This window comes from Magnolia sinica, chromosome 1 (assembly GCF_029962835.1).
Source record: "Magnolia sinica isolate HGM2019 chromosome 1, MsV1, whole genome shotgun sequence".
Taxonomy (NCBI): domain Eukaryota; kingdom Viridiplantae; phylum Streptophyta; class Magnoliopsida; order Magnoliales; family Magnoliaceae; genus Magnolia; species Magnolia sinica.
This window is the reverse complement of record NC_080573.1, coordinates 127,026,136-127,043,919: the sequence shown is the minus strand read 5'-3', so window position 1 is coordinate 127,043,919 and position 17,784 is coordinate 127,026,136. Positions and strand designations below refer to the sequence as shown.

The following is a 17,784-nucleotide window of genomic DNA, read 5'->3' as shown; positions in this document are numbered from 1 at the left end:
TCCTGGCCGCTCAACACTTTCATTGTGATTGCATTATGTTAAACATCTAATCAGTGATTCCAAAGGAGATTGTTGAAACAACGGCCCACGTTTCACAAGAATTGATTAACCTTAGATTGTCTTATCACTTAAAATTTCATCATAGGGCCCACGGATGGAATACTCTTAATCATTGCATTTAAGCCCATTGTTTCGTCAAGAAAATTCATTTCACTGCCTGTTCTGTGAGCCATAGCATCTTGGGCTAGTTCCAAAAATTAAATAGATCTAAAAATCTTCCAATGGCCTATAGTAGTTTTTATTTGTCATCCAACCTGTTCATAAGATCACACATACATGGATGAATGAAAAACATAAATATCAGATTGATCCAAAACTTCTGTGGACCTTAAGAAGTTTTAAATGATAGAGGCTCAATTCACACTGTTTCCTGTGGTGTGGTCCACTTGAGCTTTCTTTATTATTTATTTTTCGGCTCAAACGCTATAATTATCTGGTAAAATGAATGGATGGAGTGGATAGAATACATAAATCAAGGTGGGCCCTACAGGGTTTACTAAGAGTATTGAGTTATTCAGTAAGCAATCCGCTTCCACTAACGTATCGAGAGATAATCCATCCACCGTGATTCCGTTCAAAGTAAAATGCAATGCTCTTTGGAGGCATGCAGAAGCAGTAGATTCCCATAGTCCGTGCACGCTATGAATATTTTCAAAATGTTCTGGTCATATCGTTGTAAATTACGTTGAATATAAACTATTACAAAACATTCATTCAGTACTGACCAATAAATAATTTTAAAGACACGAGTATAAAATGATTTATTTTTAACTGTTAAATAAATTTTCCTTTAAAATCACATTAATTTCATGATTAAAAAAAAACTAGGGAAAAATTAGAACTGCCTATGGTTGAAAACCTCGTGTTAATATCATTTGATTCTAAGTTTTTGTGAAAATATTATTTATCCCTGAGTTAACATAGCTTAAATCAATGAGCAACACGTGACTAGCAGACATAAGGCGCTCTCAATTTGCAATGTGTAGGATAAGTTTTAGTGGAGATCTGCCATGGCAGGACTCTCGTTTAACCAGTCATTGCACTGTATAACTTTCACTGAGAGAATACTAATTGTAAAGCTCTAAAAGAGCATTCAAAAACCTTTTAAGAGACTGCAAAATCAGAAATGATGGGCATGAAGCCATCCAAGTCTTAATTATTAGGACCCATATCTAAATCCAACATGGACCCAGGTTGTGTTAGAGTACCTATTAGGTACTCATTGGATCTTAAGACCTAAGTTTTGAATTGAATTCAGATTAGGTTTGCTTCAAATGAGAATAGAGCTGTACATGAGTTGAGTTAGCTTGGTTAGTTTGCTCAACTTAACTCGGAAAAGCTCTGCTTGTATTGGCTTGAAATTAGGTATAGGTTGAGTTGAGTTGATTTTTGAAGCTTAAAAAATTTTGAACCAAGTTTGAGCTTGCCTGAGCTCAACTCAACTCAGCTCGAACCCTGGATAGAATCGACTTGAATTGAATCGGCTTGATGACTCAGCTATTTTGATTTTAATGCTTCTCGTCAAGTGTTTGATAAAATGCATCAATGGAATATTGTTTTTTGAACTGCTCTCATATTAGAATATTCTCAAAATGGATATTTGAAGGAAGATTGGAGAAACAAATCTCAAAAAAAAAAAAAAAACTTTTAAAATGTAGGAATATCATTATATATTGATCTTGATGTTGTTTGCCGAGTGTTTGATGAGATTATTACAAGCATTCTTACTAATTTACATTTGAAATGTGAGAAATTGAATATATAATCTAGAAAATGTCAAACATGCTTGAACTAGGCTGGAGTTATGTTGATTGAGCCAACCTACCCTGTCAAGCTGGAAGACCGAGCCAAGTTCTGTGCCAAGCTCAACTGGGTTCAACTCATGTACAGCTCTAAACGAGACCATGAGAACATTCATACAAGTGGTCCCACCTAATGGATGAATTAAATCGCGTGTAAATGTGCCATTTCGACGCATGCATGGTGCGTAATTGGGCTCCGGGAGGCAAGACCCGAAAGCCACGAAATTTCTTAACATGCCAAAGAAAAAAGGACCGGGCCGTTATAATTGGATCCCGTGGTCCCCTGACCAAACAATTCCAAGAATTACATTCTCACCATCAAGTGCGTAGGCTAAAAGAATGTTACCGGTCCAAATTCAACGGCCAAAATGAGAAGTCGAGTATGTTTTGTGAAGACGAATTTAGAGTTACACCCATCCCAGATGGGCCCATGGTTTGGATGGTTTGGATTGATGTGCATGTGTCGTTGATCAGACACCACAACTTAAGAAATGAACTAATGTAGACCTGGCAGAAAAACCAAAGTCCCATGTGGGTCCCAATCGTTGAATGCTTTATTAGTTAACAAGGGAAACATGTGAAATCATGACAATTGAGATTTAATAAAGCAAAAAGCGTTTGCCGTGTGACCTTCACCTCCTGGAGAGATCTCAGCAACCGCCATAAGTCGTCTTAACATACACCTCGATGGATGGTTGCTATCCACCTTACCTCATGGGTGCGTAAATCTGAGCCATTAAAAAGGAGAGTCCCACCACCAAGATCATCTGGTGCAAAGATCAGATGGATCCACCCATCAAGTGAGCTATAACTGCACGTTGAATCACTCTCGCCGTTCATTATTTTTTTAAGGTGTGGCTTACCTGATTAGTAAATCTGCCTCGTGGGTCCACTTTCAGAATGGCTTGGATTTAGTACGCACGTGACGTGATGGGACAAGAGCGTAAAGCAGATAATACTTACAGTCCATTGAGATGCACGCAAACATTCCCCTGCATAAATATGGGGAACGGATTGGCTACTCCCCCTGCCACCAGGCTGATGGTCGGTGATCTGTGGGCCCCAAGATGCTTTTTTTGTTTCATCCATTCCGTCCATATATTGTTTTCAGATCATTTCATCATATGAAACCAAAAATTAGGTATATCCCATTCTCAAGTGTACCACAGTACAGGAAAAAATGTTGAATGAGCGTCGACAATTAAAAACATTTTGGGGGCCATAAAAGTTTTTTGATCTAGCTGATTTTTGTTTTTTCCCTTCATCTGGGCCTGTATGAGCTAATCAAAAGATTGGATGTCAAATAAACAGTGCATTGGGCCTTAGGAGGATTTTAATGGTGGATATCCAATCACTATTGTTTTCCTGTAGTTTGGTTCACCTGAGATTTATATCCCTCTAAATTTTTTAATAAATCCATAAAATGAAATTTAAAAATGGATGAACGGAATGGATGAAATAAATAAATTATTCTGGGGCCCACAGAGCACCGACCACCAACCACGGGGCTGGTGGCAGGGGGAGTAGCCAATCCGTTTCCATAAATATCAGCAGCATTGTCGTTGTTTTCCTGAGTTTTACTGTCCGTGCTTTGATTGGTTTGTTAGGTTTGGCTAGTGAGCCATGCGCCGGCCATTGAACTTTCAAGCTACTCGCAGCTCACACTCGCAAAGGTGTTACGCATTTGAAATCCAAGCCGATCATCAGACAGGCCCAGCTGTCTCGAGACAACGATCAGAAAGTCAAGCTTGTTCAATGGTCAAGTTTGGCACACGTGGGGAAAATAATGGACCAATGGTTCACGCTCACGGTAAGAGTGAGGTCTACCAGATGACCCTGACTTTTTCACATGATATCTATATGGTGGGCCCCGCTTTATGAACGGCCTGGATCCTTGGAACATATATCAAGTTATCTTCTCTGAGCTATTCGGCCTTCAAATATGCGCGCATGCATCCTGATCCGATTGATCTCTGGCCCACTGCGGGTTACACCACCATTCTAGCGGACCAAATGATTAGACCAGTAGATTTACTAAAATAAAGTAACATTCAACCACACTGCAGCAATAAAAGATAGAGGGTAATGGAATGGGCCCCACATCATTAAATAACGGTAGATGATGACAGGGTTTTTTAATAATGTAATATGATGATTGCAATGATAGAATCTCATGAGTATTTCATGGATTGAGGTGTTACAGTTAAATGGGGAAAAATAATAATCAATTCCAATCATGACAAGAAAAGGATGGTTTCTTGACTGTCTTGTTTTAACGAGGCGGTCCTTTATTTTGCTATTCTGCCTTAACACTATCATTCTCATGAATAAGCAGTTTGGTGTCTCTTTCTCAATCTCTGGCCACTCATTCAGTTGGTGGGCCATGAATGCATTTGATCGAGTCTCCTTCTAAGTCTGTGGCCGTTCACTCAGTCGGTTGGGCCATTCACTTTAATAAATGATGGTATTAAATGCTCACACTATTAATAAAAAGAAGCCTTCAAGTGCGTGAGACATGAGCGCATCCTTAGAGGACGCAGGTTGCGTCCTACCCCCGCCCGGATGGTAATCCGTCCGGGCAGGGCTCTGAGGGGCCCAAAGTGATGTAAGTGTTTTATCCACGCCGTTAATTGATTTTCTCATATCATTTTAAGGTATGAGGCAAAAAATGAAGCAGATCCACACCTCCAGTGGACCACATCAAAGAAAGCTGCAGTGATAATGACTCTCACCGTTGAAACCTTTCTAAGGGCCACCATTATTTGTTTTTTTACCATCCAACATATTAATAATGTCATGCAGACGTGGATGAAGTGAAAACACAAATATCAGCTTGATCTAAAACTTCTCTAGCTCCCAAGAAGTTTTTAATGGTGGAAGTTAAATCCCCACTTTGTGGTCCACTTAAGACCTGGACCTACCTAATTTTTTGTATCATACATTAAAATTATCTGAAAAAAATTATGAACGGCGTAGATAAAATACTTAAATCAATTTGGGCCCCACAGAGCCCTGCCCGGACGGCTTACCGTCCCGGCGGGGGTAGTACGCAATCCGCGTCCGTCCTCAAGCTGGTAATGTGCATACCTATGCGAGATCCAAGCCGTTCATCAGATAGGCATTATTGTAAAAAAAAAAAATTTTTCTGACCATCCGCACATGTGGTCCACCTAGTATAAGACCACTGGCCTTATCCTTGGGGCAGGGCATGCTCATATGGGATACGCCCGATAAGAGGCCTACGTTACTTGTCACAGTATATTTGCAAAGAATCATTTTTTCGGAAACGGATTGGCTACTCCGCCTGCCACCAGCCCCGTGGCTGATGGTCGGTGCCATGTAGGCCCCACCATGAGGTATGTGTTTCATCCATTCCGTTCATCCATTTTTACATATCATTTTAGCACACCACAGGGAAACAATATTGATTGGATATCCACCATTAAAATCATCCTAAGGCCCACTGTACTGTTTATTTGACATCTAATCTTTTGATTAGGTCATAAAGGCCTAGATGATGGGAAAAAACAAAAATCAGCTTGATCCAAAACTTTTATGGCCCCCAAAAGGTTTTTAATGGTTGACTCTCATTCAACACTTTTTTCCTGTAACGTGATCTACTTGAGATTGGGATATAACTCATTTTTGGGCTTATACCATGAAATGATCTGGTAAAATAGATGGACGGAATGGATGAAACACATACATCATGATGGGGTCCATAGAGCGCCGACCATCAGCCATTGGCTGGTGGCGGGGGAGTAGCCAATCCGTTTCCCATTTTTTCGATCTTCTGTGCCAAGGAAGCTGCATCTATTCTTGTCTTTCAAATAATATGGTGTTTTTCTATAGACCATTTCCCAATTATTGTCTATCAAAATGCCAGATATTGAAAAGCAAGGATGGGTGGGCTTATAAGATTTAATAATATCTATAATATTTTAGGATATTCACAAAGTCGAAGATAGATAGGTCTTATCTGGTGATTATTTAATTGCTATTGGAATGAAAATGAGTTATTGGCCTTCATCCTTTTGATTCACAATTAGAATAGCTATGGAGCATTATCAATGGTTTAGATTGTTTAGAGGAATTTAATGGACAAATAAATATTTGCCATTATACCACTCAATTTTTCCTTTGAGAAGTTTTTCATATCATGTTATTAACAAAAGGAAATGCCTCCCTTCCATAAGAGATGAGCTAAGAGGATCAGAGAATTTTGGTTACAATAGGGATAATCCTTATTGCATTCAACCTTTTTTCTCTCTTCTTGATGGATTTGAATTTCAAGAGAAAGTGATTAGAAAAATAATATCCACTAGAGATCATTTCCACTCAGATGTGCCAGACTGACAATTCTCAATATTCATATGTTGAGCATCATACTTAAATTTCTTACAACCTCTAGAACTTCTTATACAAGTTTTCTATTTGCCAGGCTCAGCTATGATGGCTTTAACTTTTCTTAGCTGAAAAACATTCCAATTCAATCTCATATATCAATTAGCTATATAGGCCTTTGAATACAATGATTAAACAACATAATTCAATATTTTTTTATATGAAAGCTTAAGACTTGGACAAGAAATAGTGCATCGTGATAATATTTTGATTTTTTTTTATCATGATCCATCATATATTTTTAAGGTCGTTTATCATTTGCTCTATCTTATGGGTATGATGTTGCATCCACGGGCATCCTATTACTTTTAGAACTCTATTTTCATTATCCTAATGTATGCATTTGAATTCTGCTCATATATTTCTACTAGTACATCTTACATCGCTTTAACAGTCTTACACATCTTATATATGGGTATGAATTCCTTGTGCATGGTATTAAAAAAAAAATGTTACAAGATGTATGATTATTCATCTACAATTTTATATAGTGGCTAAAGGTATGTGGTTGAGTTGTCTTGCAAATTAGGATCCTCTAAACTAATTCTAAAGTGTATGCTATGTCATGCTAATATAAGAAGATTCTCATAGCACCGGATCATCCTTCCTAATAATTACAATTTAATTATTCACCTCTAAGCAATTCTACAACTAGTGCTTTCATAGTCATCTTTACATTGCAGAATTAACATTACTTAATTAAAATCGTGTGTTAATACTTATTAATTAATCTTATATGAGATCTAAAAGGCCACATACTTAAAGTGGTTGGGTACAATAATCAAGTTTTCAAATTAAGAAGAATGAGATGCTTTTGCAATAACTATTTGTATAACATCTACAACTCCTTTATCATGAGTGCAAGTATTATTATTTTGGCAGCAAATACAAACTTCTACTCAAGTTGTGCGTGCATAACCTTAGAGAATGACCATATCTAGCATTAAAGGATTACGAATTTATAACAAAAGACTTATTTGTGCAATTATAATACTTATAATTCAACTATCATCAGTATCTATATTAATATTGCATCCCTAATCAATAAGCCGATTAGCATTGTTGATAATTTCAACATCCATGATCATCACCATTGATCATGGATCTAACCATCACTATCGATCACCAGTGTTGATTACGGATCCACTCATCGCCGTAAGTTGATAAGGGATTAGACCATCACCAACAATCATCAATGTTAATTAGAAATCTAACCATCATTGTCGATCATCAACAATGATCAAGAATTTGACCAGCACAATTGATTATCAAAGTTGATTAAGATCTAACAATCACCATCGATTATTATCATTAATTAGGGATCTTCAAAACGTAATGAAAAATAAAGTTTTAAAAATTTTCAAATTTATTTTTATGGTCCCATGGATCTGTTTTTAGGTATTCTCAAGTTTCTAAAAAAAAAAAACTTTTGATGATTTGGATTTACCTGATTACTGTCAAGAATTAATTGTTGATTTTGCCGATGTTGTTCCCTTAATCAAAATGTTTTTCCCTAATCTACCCCAAATGAAAGAGAGGACGAGAGGCACGTGCTAACTTTAGAAGATATTTACATGATTTTAGGGACCTCCCTAAAGTTGAAGATGATTTTAGGGACCATTCTAACTACCATGAGAGTAGAAATGACCTATTCACCCTTCTAATTCATGGTTAGAATGGTCATCAGACACCATTAACAGTTTAGATTGTCTAGAGGTAGCTTAATAAACAATCAGGTATTCTCTGGTTATTACTCTCAATTTTCTTTGAAGAAATTTTCAGATTGTATCTTCAAATGAGGGAATCCTTTCCTTTTATAAAGAGAGGAATTGGGAGGAACAGGAAGAGTTGGTTACAATAGGGATAAGCCCTATCATATTCAATCATCTCTATCTCCCCTTGATTGATTTAATTCCAAGAGAGTGATTTGAAAACCAGTATCCACATGGAAATACTCTGAGTGAATCAATATGGGACCCACCCACAAATGGTTTCCTACATGTGGGCCCCACGTCTAACAATCAAACACAAAATGGTGAGACCATTGCTCACACATGGTCAAGCTTGATTGGTGCAAATATAAACAACTGAAGGATACAAATGGTGGGACCCCCACAATGTGGACGACTGCTTACACATGGTAGAGCCCAGGATTGTGTACAGACCAATGGTGGGGATCCTTGTATTAACAACCCATGTTTGAAAAGCAACACCAATCAGGTGATCTTGGCCATCCATCAACGGCCTTTAAAATGAACCGGCTGTACAAATTGAAAATTGTTCCCTACTAAAAATGGTGATAAACATCATGTGATCGATATTATTCTGAATCACGGACCACACAAAATATGGCCCACAATCGCTAGTCTTCTGACTGATATGCGAGAAGGACGACAACGGGTCAGGTTGTCCGGCTAGAGTCAGCTAGCACTAGTTTGGCAAATTTAGAAAGCGGGCCAAGAACTATAGCCCGAACCCAACTAACGACACATTATCCTTTTAGGTGGGTCCAATCCAATTGAAATTCATCAAGCTGAAACCAACTCTACCCAGTTGAAATTCATCATGCGGAAGTCCAACCTGACCCAACCCATTCAATGGTTGCGCTTGACTGACCCACCCAGACACATCACAAACCCAACCTAAGTTTTAGAATGAAATATGGGGCTATAGGTATGAGCTGCTGAGCCCAGTTAGTACATACATATCTATACATTATATTACTCTATTTCAAGTTATGGGTTGGGTCAGATATCGTTAGCTACCACAGCCCATTGCTAACTTAAAAAGGTGAATTGGGTTGGTTCGGGTAGGGTTCAACCAAGACGTACTCATTTGCTTAAATGGGTCATATATTTACTCAGCCCGGACCCATCATAGACTGGCTGTCCAATGGATGCATGGGCCCACCCAGCCCATTGTCACCCCTAAGTTAGTTATTCAGGTTTGCTAGCATATATCCTAAAGCATTGCAATAAGATAATGTAGGGCTCTAGCCATTGGATTTGGGTGTTTTTAGTAACCCAAACAGTGTATGGGTGCCCAGAAGAACTCTTAGATTGAATATACGAGATGTATTCTAGCAAACCTCTTACAATCTTGTCTCCTCCATGAGAGGGGCAACGTTTGATGTCATGTGTACACATGCTCCCATCCTTCTTCGTCAAAGATTTTTAGGATTCAATGGTTAGAATTGTCCCATTTTGCTTCAGTACAAAGGTTCAAAATTACATGGCCTATCAAATATGATATTAATGAAAAAGCAGAATGTGGGCATGTACAAATTGTAAATTTAAAGTGGAAAAGCAAAGATTTTTTTATTTTTTATTTTTAAGTAAAATGATTATTTTTCACTTTTTACATGGGTCTCATGCCTGCATATGTGGTGCTAGAGTGAGTGCATCCAGCACCCTGCTCCATGTTTCCCATCACCTTAAGTGCGGGTGATACACAATCAGAAAAAAATTCTGAACAGGGGCGTGTAATTAAGTTAAATTGAATTGGCCAATTGAAGGTCCGCAGTTATGTATCAATAACACAAATCTCTCTTATTTGACCTTTCAGCTATATGGTTAACAAGTGTTTATTAGACGTTGAATTGAAAGATATCCAAGAGTGGTATTTTTAGCAAGAAGATTTTTTCATTTGACCATCTATTACTTAGTGTATGCATAAAACATAGCCTACTTTTAAAGGGTTTTTTTTTTTTTTTTTTTTTTTTAAAAGTAAATACTCACCTTTTTAGGTTGTTAGTAAAGTAAGTGTTCACCACATAAAGTATGGTATTTTTAAATATGACTAAAAACCTCCTGATAAAATCCTTCTTAACTAACCGACTTAATTAATTGTGTGACCTAAAGCTTTTTGGGGTCTACTGTGATGTCCTTTTGACATCCCCTTGTAACGTCCTGGATTTTCACTGTTTTGGATTTTCAAAAATTCTTGAAATTTTTTCTATTAATTAACTTATAATATCACTTAATGACCATTAGCACTCAATGCTAGTTTATACAGGGGTGGTACCAGTAAAGAACCGCATAAGTTCGATTAATCAACCACAGGAAGCCAACGAATCCGTCCGGATCTTAACTAATAGACCAAATTAACCCCATTACTCTTTTAGCCCAAAACCGACGATTCAGAGTAATCATGATATAATCTTCACTTTCACTAGTTATAAATAGGTCACACTATAGTTAATCTAAACCCTAATCATTGCCCACAAGAAATTTCACTATCAAATTCATTCCAGAAATGCCCCGATTCTTCGAACGAGCTCTAGACTGCTCGTTGGTAGGCCACTGGTTCCAAAAATATAGAATAATGTCCGTCTTACTGGGCTTGACGTCCATCGCGGGAGTCGGACCTGGGTACTGCCCAGAACCGCTTAACTTGAGCCGAAGTACAAGTGCATAAGAAGTATATGTACCATAAAGAAAGGAACTGAAACTTAAGTGAATTGGGTTGTCCACTCTTATACAAAGTTGAGGATTTCGGACCGGCGGTTTACAACTAAACTTTACTCGTGAAGTAAGGATATTTCCCTACTCATATCTGTATAGCCGCGGCCCCGATCGACTATCGATGACCGTTGAACAGACTTCTAATCATATCTGTCGATCGGCACATCCAAATGACGATTCAATCATATACATACGTAGATCATCATTAGGACTAACTATCCTACGGTGTATATTGACTTGTACACCCCATAGTAGGCCCTAGAGGATAAAAAATCCTTCCATAGGATTAATATAGTAAAAACCTAACGTTTGGGGCCATTTGTATCGAATCTGGCATTATAAAAGGGGCTTACCCCTCTCCCCATACGAATTTGCCCTAGGAGGAAAAGGGAAACGGGAGAAGAGGAAGGGGAGAAAGAAAAGAGTGAATGAGGGTGTTGTTGGTGACGCCCAAAGAAACTTGGAACTTTGGCAATCTCATTCTTTCTCCCACATCCACACTCTAAGCTCGATTCCCAACCAATTGAGGAGGTAAGCGCCCATCTTTTTGTAATTCTTTGTGTTGAGGGTGGATTTGCATGAGATTCTAACATGCAAGTACATTGTCTTAGAATTCCGGGCGATCGACTCCGAGTTTGGCGCTCCTAGGTCGTTTTCCAAGCCTCCAATGATCCATAGGTGCAAACTATTATTTTTAGGTGGCCTAGTACTAATTTTAGCATGAGTTTAATGATTTTGCTTGCTTGGATGATGTATTTGGAGAATCTAAACAAACCTGGGGAAGACCCTACCCTTGAACCTATCGATTCACATGGAATAGTTATGAAATGTTGTTGCCTTTCCTATGATTTAGTTTAAATAGATGATTGCATGTACTTATCTTGTTTGGTTTTCATATGATGTATGATCTATTAACTCTTGTGTAATTTGGTTATATTAGGTATAGAAAGTACTTAGCTTCCTCACTAACCCACACAAAACACATGCACTCTTGTTTCATAATATTGGTAGCTTTGCTTGATAGGAAAATCTAAATTATATGCTGAGAAAATATGAAACATGATATTGTTTTATGCTAGATGATAACCCTACTAGTTGGCATGTTATAGATTACCATCAAATCCTTGGATTGGTCAGAAATATGATGAGAGTGAAGGTGGTTTCATTGGTAGGACTGTCTTGAGGTTAAACCCATGGATTTGGGCGGGTGCGTGTGGGCGACAATAGTTAGGCTACATGGGTCGCTCGAACTCAATACCGTCTATCCCGTACTCGCATAAACTTGTGCGATCTAGCCTACTTGCTAACCAACCTTGTTCGTTAATCTTATTTGCTCACATATGCATGAAACCTGGAACAACCTTCAACCATTGGAGCCTATTGTCAACCATTTGAAATCGATCCATTGACTCGAGAGCCGGGTATGGTGGAATGAGACACTGTGTTAGAGCTGTCGGCCTACGCTGGGGTGACACGCCTCCTCGTAGTGACCACGAGCGATCTCACATTTTAACACTTCCCATGTGCTTGAAGTAGGGGATGAGGGAACCCGACGGGTCAAGGATCGCTGGGCTTTGGCCTCACACGTTAAGGTTCTTGGCCTCGTAACCAGTTCAGGGCATTGATACGTAGGGTATGTCAGATTTCCCAACCTACTGGATGAATGGACCTAACTAAAAACTCAGCTAACATGATTACATTGCATCGCGCTAACTAAGGTGGCGACTTGGCAGTTCAGGTCACTCTGAGGGAGTGTTGGTCATACGCGATCGTTAAATGGAGTCGCTTGAGGGAGTATTATGGTGAGGGCATGCATCATATCATCTATCATGCATACGCATTAATAAGATTAGTTAGGTGTTTATGAATGATTGTCTTTCATTAAACGCATAATATAATTGATGTCTGTTACAACTTAAGACTAATAGCACCCACTGAGTTGATCACTCACTCCCACTCTGAGACGGTGTTTTAAAACACCAACCAGACTCTCCCGTAGATGCAGGTGACGCAGATCACGAGGAGCCTGACGGCGCGAGTCTTGACGAGGAGGACGAGTTGTCTTACTTCCAGTTGATGGGCGGTTCTCCATCGGCCTAGTAGATGGATTTGGAACGCTGGGTGTTGGACTCAGTTCATTATTCTTTTTGGACATATTTTTGTGATTTGGTTAGGGAACGCCTTATGCGACCAATTCACATTATTTTGGACTTGTATATTTAGCCTCTTTTATCTCAGTAGACTAGTAGTTGTGGTTGTATTTCATGTTTCAAGAAATTTCATATTGCACATCTAAACCTGATTAAGCGCAAATTAGTAAAATCGATTATAAGCAATGTCTTGGAACTCGGGAGCCAAGCGTATGCACGACCCCCGATTTTTAGGGCGTTACACCCCTTCATCCATTAGTTTTGCCAACTCATTATATGACATGAGTCCAAAAATTAGGCAAATCCAAAACTAAGGTGGGCCACACCATAAAAAATATTAGGGGATGGAAACACCCAATGTTGAAACCTTTATGGGCTTACTGCTAATGTCTTTATGGCATCCAGTCTGTTTATTAGTTTGGCAAGCTCCTAATAAGACATGAACTAAAAACCTTGGTAATCCAAAGCTCAAGTGGGCCATACAAAATAAATAATGGGGATGGAAATGTCTATTGTTGATACCTTCGAGGGTCCATCATCATCTCTATATTTTACATGTTCATCCAATCAATATTATAAGAATGAAGACAAAACACAAATATCTATATCATTCAAAACCTTTGGAAGTCCCAGTAAAGCTTGAATAGTATGTGTTCGAGCTTATTATTTTCTGTCGTATGGCTCACCTAAGTTTTTCATATGCCTAATGTTTAGGATCAGGCATCCTACCATGAGCCCATGTGATAAGAACATTATGATGTGCTCCATTAAATTTTGGCATACCCGGGCTCGTATTTAGGTACCATTTGGGTAAAAAAAATGCAAACTATGTTATGGGAGGGGAAAATTTGTCTTTTTAAGCTATTAATGATTTTTATTATTAGAACCCATCAATTAAAATAAAAATAATTAGCTGATTTTTTTAAAGATAATTTATTTAGAAAAACTTAAAAAGTAGTGATTTTTAATACATATATTGAATAATTGATGACAATATAGAAAAATCCCTTTAATAAAAATATTAAATAATTCTTTGTTAGGTAAGCATAGATTAGTCCACTAATTAAAAAGAAAAAGAAAAAGAAAAAGTGTTCATTAATCAGAAGCTAATATTGCTCCACCAATCTTATGTTGGCACTGTGACGTGGCTACGGTGGATCCCACGATTTAAGCGTTTGATTTGAGTTAATTTATGTAGCGCGTCATTTTCAAATGCCTACGTATCAAGCATTGCACGCTGCCAGAGTAACAAATAATTTTGTGTAACCGTTGAGACGGTAGGATGAGATGAAAGCAAAGCAAAAGCTCTGTGAAGCCGTTGATCTACTCTACTCCCGCGGCCCCACAGGATCCAATGGCTACGCGCGTCTCTTGCTTGAATGCATCCGTACAAACGATTTCGAGCAAGGAAAGAGACTGCAATCTCACATGGAACGCCACTGCTTCAAACCCAACGACACCTTCCTCCAAAACCGCCTTCTGCATCTATATGCCAAGTGCGGCAAAATCTCCAGCGCCCAGCAACTGTTCGTCAAAATGCCTCAACGAGATGTTTTCTCATGGAACGCCATGCTCTCGCTGTACTCGAAATTGGGTCTGGTTGAGAACTTGCGAGAGCTCTTTAATCGAATGCCCACCCGCGATTCCGTCTCGTATAATACTGTAATTGCGGGCTTTGCAAGCTGTGGTTGTTCCGAGGATGCTCTGGATTTTTTCCTATGGATGCGAGAAGAAGGATTCGAACCGACGGAGTATACCCATGTGAGTATTCTAAATGCATGTTCGCAGTTACTGGATTTGAAGCTCGGTAAGCAGATTCATGGACGTCTTACTGCTAGTAATTTGAAAATGAATGTGTTTGTCTGGAATGCTTTGATTGATATGTATGCGAAATGTGGCGAGATTGATCAAGCGCGGAGCTTGTTCAATCAAATGCTCGATAGAAATGTAGTTTCTTGGAATTCAATGATTGCAGGTTATTTGAAGAGTGGGCAACCTGGGAAGTGCCTGGATTTGTTTCGCCAAATGCAAGTTTTGGGTGTTGAGCCGGATTTGGTTACGTTGTCTAGTGTTCTAGGTGCCTATCTTCAGAGTGGATTGGTAGAAGAAGCACGTAGGATTTTTAGTGAGATGAATGAGAAAGACAGGGTTTGTTGGACGACAATGATTGTGGGTTATGCGCAGAATGGAAGAGAGGAGGATGCCTTGGTGTTGTATAGTGAAATGCTGTCGGAAAATGTTAGGCCAGATAGTTTTACTATGTCGAGTGTGGTGAGTGCTTGTGCTGGATTGGTGTCTCTGGATCATGGGAAGGTAGTTCACAGCCAAGTAATTTTGATTGGAATTGAGGTTGATTTGCGTGTATCAAGTGCCCTTGTTGATATGTACTCTAAATGTGGAGAAATCACAGATGCTTATGATGTTTTCAATAGAATGGCGACCCGGAATGTGGTATCTTGGAATGCCATGATCATGGGCTATGCACAAAATGGAATGGATAAAGATGCTTTGGTTCTTTACGATAGGATGTTGAAGGAAAACTTGAAGCCCGACAATATTACCTTCGTGGGCATTCTGTCTGCTTGCAGCCATGCCTCCTTGATCGAAGATGGGCAGATATATTTTAATTCGATTAGCAAACTGCATGGAATGAAGCCTACTTCGGATCACTATGCGTGTATGGTCAATCTCCTTGGTCGTTCAGGGAATGTGGTTGAAGCAGTCAATTTGATTAAAGGCATGCCTGATGAACCGACATCCTTAATTTGGTCCACGCTTTTATCTGTTTGTAGAATAAACAGTGACATCAAACATGCAGAGATTGCAGCAAGGCATCTTTTTGAATTGGACCCACTTGATGCGGGACCTTATATCATGTTGTCGAACATGTATGCTGCTTCTGGAAGATGGGATGATGTTGCATCTGTGAGGTCTCTTATGAAGGACAGAAAGATCAGAAAATTGGCAGCTTACAGCTGGATCGAGTTCAATAACAAGGTACACAAGTTCATATCGGATGACAGAACTCATCCTCAAACTGAGGAGATTTACAGAGAACTGAGTAGACTGATGGTGAGACTGAGAGAGGAGGGTTTCGTTCCCAACACAAACCTCGTTCTTCATGATGTGGGGGAGACAGAGAAGGTTGAATCCATCTGTTATCATAGTGAGAAGCTCGCTCTTGCATTTGGATTGATCAGGAAGCCTCGAGGGGCGCCCATAAGGATCGTGAAGAACATACGTGTTTGCAGTGATTGCCATTTGTTCATGAAGTTTGTTTCCAAGGTTACTGATCGGCATATTGTGTTGAGAGATTCAAACAGATTCCATCATTTTGTGGGTGGGCAATGCTCCTGCAAGGATTATTGGTGATGGGAGCTGTTTTTCTTAAGGGCCTGTTTGGAATTTGGATTGGAGAGGACTTTTCAGAATATGTCATCTGAAAAAATGTATGGATGTCTGGCTTGTGCAAAACATTCCCAGCAGAGGTAGAAATGCTGCAAACCATTTTATCAACTTGCATTGTTTCACTTCCTACTCAAAGCAAAATGAGTTGCACTAATCCTCTCTGACTCGATCAGAACCACTTTTATATAAATAGAACCCAAGCATAGGCTTCTGGTCCTTACGATGCTTATACCATGAAAGGAAGAAGCTTTTAAAAGATGCATGCATTTTAAGGAAGTAACAACGGAGGGAATAATAGAACAGGAAGAGCACCGGGATATTGCATTGGAATCACGAAACAAGAGTAAGTGGTGCCTGTGGGGTGAGGGAACTGCCTCAAAGCCTTTGCTGCAGCAACTTTCATTTAGACATGCAAACTGGATAAACAGAATGCATTGACATGCATACATGATTGTGGTGATATTACTGAGAAATAAGAAGCATAAGCCATCTATCAAAGATATAGATGGGTCATCCAGGGCTTGGCGTGGATTGTTTATCAACTATGTTTCTTGTGCATGGGAACTGGAATTGTACATGACAGCAATGCTTGGTAATCTCTGAAGTTCTGCATGGATACAGGCATGAATATGAATATGGATAGTTTTGTACCATAGAGAAAAGAAATATACATGCGGCTTATTCATAAGGACCTCTTTGGTAGACACCTAAAAATGAGTATATCTCATTTTAGTTAATCATGATTATATAGTAGAGATGATGGTTGTTGGTTATAACGCTTATTTTCAATCCTTGTGAAAAGGAAATATGATCTCTAAGGCATAATTATGATTAACTAAAATGAGACGAACTCAATTTTTGGCCTCTACCAAACATGCCCTAAGAACATCAAGGACTATTCTTTTTTGTAAGTGTAATGTAGTTCACAAGCAACATAATTGGGTTTTCTGTTATTCATGAGAAGTACCATGTACTGGGACATATTGGTATTTTAGCTCATCTTGGTTTGCATGAAGAGAAAGAACCACTAGATTCTAAGTATATGTCTTCCCATTTCTTTCATGTGCTTGAATTGGAGCCGCAACTAGTGGACCCTTTCTGATTTCAGTGAGATCATATGGTGCTAAAGTTCTGCTCCCTGAGAAGCAACTAGTTGCAAGTGTCTATTAACAGAACATAAACTTGAATGACTATGGGATGTTGAGAATATAGATAACCTGAATAAAACCAGATGAGTTTTTTGAGTGTTTTGTACATTTGGGGGCGGTTTGGAATTTCTGTCAAATGCAGATGGGAGCGTGTGTTTGCAGCCCAGGACACAAATGAGATGATAACGTGTCTGACCCGTTATCACTTCATTTTCATTGTGGGCTGCTCTCTCTGAATGAGAGCTTTTAGCATCCAGCCATCCGCACTTTGCTGGATGGGCCAAACAGTCTCTGCTTCTGCAAAATGCACACAGCTGAATGCACACATGAGTCCACTGTCGTTGTAGGG

At 39.0% G+C, this 17,784-nt stretch overlaps 1 protein-coding gene across 1 annotated transcript; it reads left to right on the top strand.

Moving 5' to 3' along the window:
• The first annotated feature begins 13,954 nt into the window (after positions 1–13,954).
• LOC131257770 (pentatricopeptide repeat-containing protein At4g02750-like) lies at positions 13,955–16,940 on the top strand. Its single transcript, XM_058258656.1, has one exon. It carries the CDS (start codon positions 14,167–14,169, stop codon positions 16,249–16,251), a length of 2,085 nt encoding a protein of 694 aa, XP_058114639.1. The 5' UTR covers positions 13,955–14,166; the 3' UTR covers positions 16,252–16,940.
• Positions 16,941–17,784: the final 844 nt, after the last annotated feature.